Here is a 10131-nt window from a genome sequence, read left to right as displayed (position 1 = left end):
TCTATTAGTTGTGAATCTGATTTAACTCAGTTACTGAAGCCCCCTGGAAATGTCTGTCATTTTTAGAAAAAAATAAAATATTATTACCTTTTTTTCCTCAATAGTCAAGAGGATTTTGAAACAAGCTTGATGGGATTAATTTTCTTCCTTCCATCTGTAGCTTTTCAAGGTTAACAATGCTTCTTTTAATTTGGAACAATAGCTACCTGGTAGTCTTGGGTCACCAGGTTGTCTTCAAAGGATCATTGCATTCAGTTGAACATGCAATTAACTTCCATAGGTAAAATATATTTTTGCTTCTTTTTTTTTCCTCCTAGTGCCATCAAAATACTAATTTGGACAAAGACAAATGCCATAGGACAAAGACAAATACGTACCAAACTATCACACATACTTTCTCAAATCACACAGACCAAGGATAGATCCGTGACACTCTGCAAGAAGTTGGCCACATTTTCGTGTTTACTAGATCACTTCAGTGTAAAAAGACCCCAAAGCCCACAGTGTTTCCCTTTATAGCAGCTCAATTTAACACAAGAAACCGCTGGAATAAGCCAGCTTTTTTGATCCACAAAGCAGAGCTGTAATTTACATTTTTTTCTGTTTTTTCTCCTTATCACCAGTGCTGTCAGAAGTCTCCTGATTCATTATCGTGGCAATGGAAACACTGAAACACTGAGACAGCAGCATGGGTAAATGTGGAAGATGCAACATTACTGACCCGCTTTTCCAGGACACTGTGGGTGTCCTGGGAGATTACATTGCCGGAGGGAAACGCGGCCTTGCTGATGGGCAGCTTTAGGTCCACAGAAGCTTGTGAACAGGCCCCAGAATCATTTAGTAGGGAGTGAGTGAAGGGAACAGAGCACAGGGGAACAGGCTTTGTGGGAAAGCAAGCAGATATAACTTTATAGCAACCCGATTTTTGAAACAACTTCAAATTACCCCATGGAAGTAGGTCTCAGCCAGCGCCTGTGACCCTGGACGTACTGTCACAGCTCAGAGGAGATAGGGAAGTGCAAAATTGCTTCTAAACGCTTCAGCCCCGCGCTGGGAGCCAGAATCCCAAAACCTCCCCTATCTCTAATGCTGGAAATGACAGAGCAGCAATGAGATCCAGGGTCAAAGCTCGTGACCGAGCCAGCTACGTATCATGGCCAAGTACTGGAAATCCAGTGGGAACAGAGACCTGTGCCAGATACTTGCCCGTAACCCCCGCTCTAGCCCAGCCAACATGCTACAATGCAAATTTAAAACCAAAACTCAAAATGCAGACTTTGAGAGGCTGAAAAAACAACGAAAAAGCTTTCCTAGCAGCTTGTCAGTTTTGCCAGCCTCATCGGTGGCTCGCCAGCACCCCCAGCTCTGCGCAGGCGGACTCGAGCATCCTTGTGGCCCTGCGCGCACATGGGCAGGAGCTGAGTGGGAGGAAGTTGCCCGGTGCCCCAAAAAGCCAGCACGGACCCAAGGCAGACCTGGAGCGCCTGTCTTAGCCCGCAGCGCTGAAGTGCTGTCAAACACAAGGAAATATTTCAAAAAGAGGCCAAGAAAAGGATCTTGTAGAAATTTTGCGCAGTCCCATTACTGGAAATCTCTTTGACGTAGTGAACAAACATGGAAACTTTTCCAGGAAACGTGTTTCTTTATTTAAATAAAAATTAGTGCCAGTAGAAACAATAAACTTTAAATACATAAGACAATTATATACAACTCAATGTTAGGAATTATATACATCAAGTTTTTTTACAGATACAAATACACTTATACCAAAAGTAAGAGGACGAAGGAGAAAGCAATGGAAAATGTGACAACTCGCGCATGTCAGTCTCATTTGGAAAGTTTCAGGATTCAAGTGATTCCAGGCAAAGCGCCAAACTTAATTTGGCTTCTTTCAAACTTAAAATGGCCCCTTTTGGAGTAAATCTACCAAAAAGCTTTATATGGTCTGATCCAAAAGTTCACTGAAGTCGATGGAAAAACTCCCACTGCCTTCAGTGGGAGCTGAATCAGGCCCTTTCTGAGCACAATGGGGCCTTTGTTCTGCTGTGTTTAGGGAGACAGTGACACCTCTGCAGGCCTCGCCGCAGCCAAAACCAGAGTTGTCCCTTCGGAAGGGCAGAAGCACAGCAGACTCGCCTCAGTTCATTTCTGCTGTTCAGCGTTCATGTTTCTCAAGCTGTCTCTCCAGCTCTAACGCCAGTGGATAAATCACAGAGCTATTTTAGCGCAGGAAATATGTGGAGACATTTTGCAAACATTGTGCTGTGCAATGCTTTAGATTCAGGCTCCTTAGCCCTCATGGTTCAGAACGAATCCAAACATTGTAATAAGTTATTATAAAATATAAGGTATGATTGAAACAATCATACGTTGCTACAATATTAACATTACTTCTTTTAACAGTGCAATAATGTAGTAACTAATTTCATGAATATTTGGAAAAAAAAATATCACAGTACCATTAAATTAGGGGGGAAAGTTTGTGGTGGTTTTAAAAACTAGTTACTAATGACTTTATAGAAATGCATGTGTCACATGCAATCTGATAAAAAAAAAAAAAAAAGAAGAATGTAATGCAATGTTTATCTACACTGGCTTAAATAGAGCACAAAGGCCAGATCCTAATGATGTAAATGGGTACAGTTTTACTGACCTCAGATGGAGAATTTAACTCCAACAGAGAAGCACAAAATCTTGTGTGTGTCCCCTGAAGTCAGGAGGACTCAGCTGCTGACTTCAGTGGGGCCAGGATTTCACCCTTGCTAGGTTAAATTCTATTCCGAATTCCACCTATTTTTCAAGGGGGCGTAACAGAGCAGCATTTGTTCAAGCCTTTCTACATCTTACACCTTGATACAAAGATCTTTTAACATCTTTTTTTTAACTTACAGATCTTTGCCTTTAGTGATCATACATTTGTCTGTAAAAAATACAAAAGCAAAAAAATAAACCCACTTTTCCTACTGGTAACTCGGTCAAAGACTGGATTGCAGCAGAAGTTAGTGAACCTGACCCAGCCAGTACAAGCACAACCTAAGCAAAGACAGATATAGTGGCGTGGATCTGAAACTGGGCTTTACAAACCTCCTAGAAATTCTATGCCTCTTTTTTTTTTTCCCCCTCTTATTCCTTCATTCTTTCTGTGCCTAAAATCAGTCTCCAGCCACGCTGCAATCTCCCTTCAGCTACAGTATTGACAAATTTTCAGCTTTTGGGGCATCATTGAGCAAATCTGCTGTTGGCTGTGGTTTGTTATAAGAAAAACACAATAAAAGTACTTCTATTGTTATAAGGAAAACACAATAAAAGTACTTCTAGCCTATCACAGTTTTGCATGAATGAGCTTACCCATCATCTTTAACAACCCAGCACTCGCATTAGGGTAACTTCCCTAAACATTTCCCAGATATTTGCAGAATTCTGAAATATGCAGAGACATGCCAGTAATAGTTACCTCATTAGAAAATATACATATATTTTCTCCTTGTTCTTAGCTCTTATGGTAAGAAATAACAATGGAAAAAGTAAAGTTAAGCATCCCAATTATGTGCAAGTCACACTTTGGTGTTGGGTACCACTGCTTCCTCGTCCCGTCAGCTCTCAGGAACACCTCAGGCCTGGGGGCACAGGAACCTGTTGAGAGTTCATTGGAGAGCAGGAAAGTAGAACCACAAGTCCTTAGCGGGAGCTCCACTCACGCTTTGGCAGCTGATCAAGGGAGCCCTGCAAGTGCTAGGAGTTCTTGTGGATGTTTTCTGCAGATCCCTCACTGCTCTCGTTGAGGAGCGTTTCTGACACTTCCCCCAGTTCAGCATCCAGCACTTCCTCCTGGATGGTGAAGTGTACGTCTGGGGAGGAGGATTCGGAGCTCACGCTGCTGCCTTCCATCGAGCAGATGGCGCAGGACAGGGACGGCACCATGCTCTCCTGCAGCATGTTCAGCATCATGGGGATCTGGACAGATTTCAGCCCCGATATGGTTGGTAGAGGCTTCACAGCTTCCCCCCATTCTCTCTCCTCATCTTTGTAGAGCAGAAGCAAATTGGACGACTTCTCTTTTCTTTTGGATTTCATGTAGCCCAGCATTATCCCTATCAGGAAGATCCCGTAGAAAGACATGACGATCAGAATGTAAAAATACTCGTTGCTGTTGTTCTTCTCTGTGTTGCGGGATTCAGCATCGAGCATGGCTTGGGTCATGTTTGCATGGTCCATTTTCAGCATGAAAATTGTTTTACCACAGCTAAAGCCTGGAGGAGAATGTGTACATATACGTAAGATCAAACTTCAGATCAAAGATGTAAAAGAAACATCTGAAAAAAGATATCCCCAAACTATTCCTTGCTACTTGTAATTTGTAAGCTTGCAGGACACACTTGATTGAAGCTTGCAGTCTATCATACTTCTGCATTAATATTGTAACTGAATGAACTGTTATTCAGATACGGAAAACGATAGAGGAAAGAGAATACGTAATACTAAATCATGTCGAGTTCTACGTTGAATTATAAACCCCCCAATCCACATGATTAAAGAAAGAAAACTATACAGAAATACTACTCTGTCAGGCACTTAAACACACATTTTTTGCTACTTGACCATGTTTCCATAGCGGGGGGGAAAGTTAGAAGTATTATTTTATTCAATGGTGCAAGAAAAAAATCAAAAAGCAACTTACGTTGGTATGCAAATAATTCCTCCCTTTGCAAAGCTCAAGAGACCTTTCCTCTACCAAATGCCGGGTGTTCTGAAAACTTTCCTCTGCTGCAGTTGGAATAAATAGCTCTCAAGAAACGTTTCATCACGTGTTTTAGAGGCACAGTTTATAATAGTTTTGTGTTGGAGTCAACAGATGAACTTGAAGGATTGCAGTTCAACCCACTGAACTCTTAACAGCTGTGAAAAGAGAAAGAGTTGGGAATTCAGATTTTACTCTTTCCTAACCAGTTCAGCACTGGCTTTTTCAGCTTGTGAATCTGTTCCTTTCACTGCCACCCCAATTACTAAATCTGACCTGTTACCCTGAGAGCTGCTGTGCAGAACGGAAAACCTGCAAACCATTATTTTGCGTCTGTCCTAAAATACAGAAAAATATATAATTGAATTTCATAGTAGAGGCTATCATATTATTTACATGCACACTATACATAGTTTTCCCTGAAGAGATGGGGGAGGAAACAGGTTATTTTCTTTGGCGGGGACTCATGACAGAGCTTTACGAAGTGTGTGCAAAACAAAGGAGTGACTTTGAACTCCTGCTGCAGCTCCACCTTGCCACGAAGTGTGGCGCTGTGGGCAACTGGGCCCTGGGTCTCAAGTGAGTTTGGGATGGAGGGGTACTGGTGCCACCTCACTTCAGCCATCAACATGTAATCAGTGGAAGGGTACAGACTGAAGCTGGCAGCCCCCTACTGCCACTGTTTGTAGAAGCAGCCAAGAGTTAAATGGTCTGCATGCTCTTTATACACAGACCAGGACCACTGAGTTAATGCACATTTTAGTATGAAGGAACGTTAACAACCTCTGGGCAGAAGGATCCTCTCTGAGCGACTGTTGCAGCTGGCTGCTGGGCTCCCAGACTGCCGGGGAGGGCAGAGTTAGGATGCAGGCTGGGTTGCGGGGCCCGCAGAGTTCCCAGTCATCTACTCAGTGGTACAGGAGGCTCTGAGAGCCCTTTTCAACACGTAAGCAACAGTACAGGCCATGGGAAGAAGGAGGCCCAGCTTGCACCTTGGGGATTTCACTTCCTTATCCTCGCCATCCCCATTCTTCACACACAAAGCCCAATTAGTCAGGCCCCACATATGTGATGTGAATGTCACCCCTTCTGCAAAGCTTCAAGGATGTTTATGTAACAGGACACTTCACTTCCAGAAAGTAGTGGACTGGTGCTGGAGTTTCCCAACGGTAGGTCTGGGGTTTTTTTCCCCTGCAGTCACTTGTGGATTCTTTGCATAGACGGCAAATTCTTTTCCAAACTCTGCCCTCACGATCCCTCTGAGGTAAAGGCAGATAGGATTAACCTCTCTTCACATGTAGGAAAAAGCAAGAGAGAAGCATTAAGCAACTTTAAATGAAGTGAGGAATCCAAGAAAAGACATAATTTTATCTATGTTTGGAATCAGCATTTTCCATCATTTCTCTGAACAACTCCACAAAGAAAAGAAAAAAAAAAATTACATTAGCCAGACTGCCTTCTCTGCCCCTTAAAATAGAGGATCCACCCTTTAGGACGTTCTTTTTATCTCCTTGCGCATTCCCATGTGATAGCTCAGGAGCTGTTGATGTTGGACTAATGTCTACTGGGATTTCATCTGACAAAATCTGTCTGCGGCACCAGCTTGCCAAGTCTGGATTCTTCTTCCCTCTTCCCGACAAATTACTGAGCAGGCAGCAAGAGCATGTTAACTGGTAGGCTAAAGCATAACCCAGAGCTAGTCTCTGGATTTTCTAGCTAACTTTGGGGAATTTTTATTTCACATCTTTCTCAGCCCCATGCAATGTTTGCTCCCTCATTCGGCTCCAGAAACTGGGAATTTGAAAAATTAAATACAATGTGTCAGGTTTTACCGGCACCCTCTTCTGCAGAACTTTCACGGAATGGTGAGGAAATGCCCAGCATTGCTGGGTCAATGAAAACTGGTTCAGTACAAGGAGTACTTTCTCTGTGCCCATGAAACACCAGGAAACTTGCTCTGAAGCTGCTTGATCCTGGGAACAAGAAGACTTAAAACCTGTCCTGCTGCCTCCTGTTGTCAGTGCTATACACAGGTCATCACCAGCCTCGACCCAAAGAGCACTTCCAGGCATCCAGAGGCACGGACACCCCACAGCTCCCACCAGTGACCCAGCAGAGCAGACACAGACTGGCTCTTCTGCAGGTGCCCGTGGGTGCAAATAGGGTCTCTTATTGGCTCCAAAGCCTCGTGTTTTTCATGTAGGCGAAGCTCTGTACAAACTTAACAAGATGAACTGCAGCACCCAACAAGAGTACAAGGGGACTACTCAGGTACATCCACAGATTTAGGCAATCCTCCAAAGTTCAACTGAAAGATGACTGAATTGCATAATTATGCACAGTTATTGCTGAAAACTCTTTGCAACTATATTTACTTTGGCTAGCTGATGACAACAACTCCTCTCCATCTGTTAGCCCATGATTCTGAAAAACAGTTTAATTTTAAAAAGGCCTGGAAAGAATCCCTGAGCCTTCTATAGACATGAAGAGGAGGGGTAGGAAGACACTGGGGAATAACCACCTGAAAAACATATGCCACTTGCATACTGGTGCCGTAAGTCAGCTTTCTTAAGCTGCACCCTGTAGAAACTGTATTTTTGTCTAAAACCAAGACCTAGAACGTTGAAAATTGAAGCCTTTTAACTTTGTGTTTCAGAATTACTTTTGTTGCAAATTATATTATGCGTTACATAATGTAAAACCATTGATTGTGGCAAAAATACTTGCTTAACTTGAAGTCATTTATTTTTTGGAGTTAAGGTTACTAGATGTTTCTTGTTTGAGGCTTCTCTCTTGCTTTCAGATCAGAGTTTTTTCCTCCCAAACTTCACAAAATTTCCCCTAAAATTTCACTTACAGGTCTCTTACGCCTCCAGCAATTGCTTCTCATGTTCCTCTTCACCTTTGTGTCACTCCAACCTAGGCTATAACATCTAAGAATAATTCTCATGCTGTTGATCCCACCTTCCAGATTTCTCCTTTGGAAAACATTCAGGCTAATAAAGCAGAGCAACAGCCCGGCACTCCGATGATGAAAAGGTCACAACATAGTTGCTGATGCCAGATTTTTTTTCTCAAGGTCCCTGTCTCCTAGAGAGCCTTTTGTGGCAACAGCCTCCGTCACCAAAGGACGCAAAAGTTGAGGCTTGAGGCATCCCATGGGGCAGGAATTCTTCACAACATGGCTTAGGGGATAGTATAATGTGAACCCTCTCTCCAAATAAAAATCTGAGGACAGTCAGAAAGCTGAACAAAGACAGAATCCATTATGAAGACAACACGAAATGTCCTTAGAGACTCAGATGACTCTCTTGCAGGCTGCCGTGGAAGATATATGCCTAACCCTTCATTACGGGCATAATCCATGGTCTGATGCGGCATTTATCTTTCTTTTTCCACTTCGTGAGTTAATAAGAGGAAAGATACAAGACAAAACTGTTAAAGGGCTATCTCCTAGGGGAAGCTGAACCTGTTTGATAAGTGTGTACTAACAGCATGACTTTAAAGAATACCCGAGCATGTGCAGTTTTGGAAGTAAAAATCTGAAATTCTGAAAAGAAATAGCAAGAAAAGAAAAATGGGAAGAACAGAGGGGTTGTTTTTTTTTCCTTCCTGCACGCTGAGACATATGTACTGACTTTTGGTCCTGCTGCAAAACATAAGTCTCACAGAGGACCTGATCCTTGAAGTCAAAGCCCCTTAAAATTAATGGCAGTGCCTCACCAAAAGCGAGTGTCAGATCAGGAACAGCACCTGCTCCTTTCAAGTTCTGTGCAACTTAGAGTCGATTTTCAGTCAAGCTTGTGAGTGTGCCGGAGTACAAGAGCTAGTTCAAAAGCCGCAAGCGAGTCATGGACTCATTCCCAGAGTAGGGAATGAGTAGCAGCCCAACACAAGCCACGTGCCTCTTCGCTAACAAGCCGACCTGCAGTGTGAAATTTATGGGCTTTACTATATGCTCTTAACGCTTCTACGCCTCAGTTCACTCACTTGTAAAGTGAATCTAATAATACCTACAAATTATGAGGGTACAGCATAGCAGTGCACTCGCAGATGACTACCTGGAAAGGTAATAACCGTTGTGTTCGTAAGTGCAACAGCATTACCACATGGCTGGGCTGGCAACTGAGCAATTCTTACACAGCCCTAGGTTCAGTGTCACTTTCCATCACTCTTTCTTATTTTTCACACTGCAGAAATAGACAACATTTTTTAATATACTTCACACAGGCGATTTCTAGACGAAGGTGGCAATTTTCTCAGTGTCATCCACAATACACTATGTTACCATCTGGGTACCAAATGGAAGTAACACTCTGCCTGGTTATTAACTGTGAAAAACTTAGTAAAATGCTCAGCTCTGCCTTACAGTCTTCACCAGTGAAAACATGCGAATATAAGTCTAGGAGATGCATGCACCAGCCTTCTTTCCAACTTCAGCATTTAGTTTGCTTTAATTCAAATTTTATTTAACCTTCGTAGCAGATCCCCATATCATGAAACTTCAAGTTTCTCGGGTGTCCCCTGCACCCAGAGCAACAAAAACTCTCTATCAATAGTCGCAAATATGGGGTTCAGAAGCACCTCACAGCTGAGGTGCCCTAGTGCTCCCAACTAGCAGTGGGCAAGAGGTTGCCCAGAAGTCACCTCCAGAGTATTGCAGCTGCCCTCCAAGCACACAACAAAGATCTGTACGGCAAATCAGTTTCTGATCCTGAGAGATGACAAGCAACAGAAAATCTCAATGATATCTGTAATAAGAGTTTACCCTAAATTTAGCATTTACTGTAAGGCGCGTGTTGTGGGAGTTTTGGGACAGGCATTTCTTTTCAACCCCTAAACTGAATTTCAGAAAGCTATGAGTGACTGGAAACAAACAGAGTGGAAACAGGTAACTCTCATGATAGCAATAACACAAAATTACATTTAAAAAATAAAAATTTTTCAGTGGCTGTTATGAGAATCTGAGACCAAAGTCATCACATCCTCAATTCACTTTCCTGTAGCTGAGACGCGTTCCAAAGTTATGTTATCAATATATATTTCTATAAAAAAAAAAAGAAACTTATACTTCACATTACCTTTTTCCTTTGATGTGGCACGGAAGATGTAGGTATGTTTGATTTGAAAATGCTTTTTCATTTCTTTTTCCTTTTTTTCAAACAGAATTATCTGTTGGATACGCTACCTTTAAGAACAAAATAAATGAAAAGCTTTCTTTGCTCTAAATGTCAAATACTAGATTCAGTTGCACTGTATGCAATCAACTGTTTGACATATTTACTTCCGTTTGGGATTTAAAGCAGTTAGCAATATACCAAATTTTGGACGCCATTAAAAAATAAATCAAAACCATCTAAATTTGATTAGCAGTATCTCGAAGAAATTCACTG

General features: G+C 42.3%; 1 protein-coding gene across 2 annotated transcripts; it reads right to left on the bottom strand.

Moving 5' to 3' along the window:
* Positions 1-3545: 3545 nt before the first annotated feature.
* On the bottom strand, positions 3546-4736 carry KCNE4 (potassium voltage-gated channel, Isk-related family, member 4). 2 transcript variants are annotated; one of them, XM_009889684.1, is made up of 2 exons: positions 4679-4736; positions 3546-4250 (listed from the first exon to the last, which is right to left on the bottom strand). In XM_009889684.1, the coding sequence occupies exon 2, from the start codon at positions 4222-4224 to the stop codon at positions 3733-3735; it is 492 nt and encodes a 163-aa protein (XP_009887986.1). In that variant the 5' UTR covers positions 4225-4250; positions 4679-4736; the 3' UTR covers positions 3546-3732. The 2 variants fall into 2 exon arrangements, with proteins under 2 accessions (XP_009887986.1, XP_009887979.1); XM_009889677.1 differs by lacking the exon at positions 4679-4736 and having other exon boundaries at positions 3733-4224.
* Positions 4737-10131: the final 5395 nt, after the last annotated feature.

Source organism: Charadrius vociferus, unplaced genomic scaffold (assembly GCF_000708025.1).
Source record: "Charadrius vociferus isolate BGI_N301 unplaced genomic scaffold, ASM70802v2 scaffold650, whole genome shotgun sequence".
Taxonomy (NCBI): domain Eukaryota; kingdom Metazoa; phylum Chordata; class Aves; order Charadriiformes; family Charadriidae; genus Charadrius; species Charadrius vociferus.
This window is presented reverse-complemented; position numbering and strand designations above follow the sequence as displayed.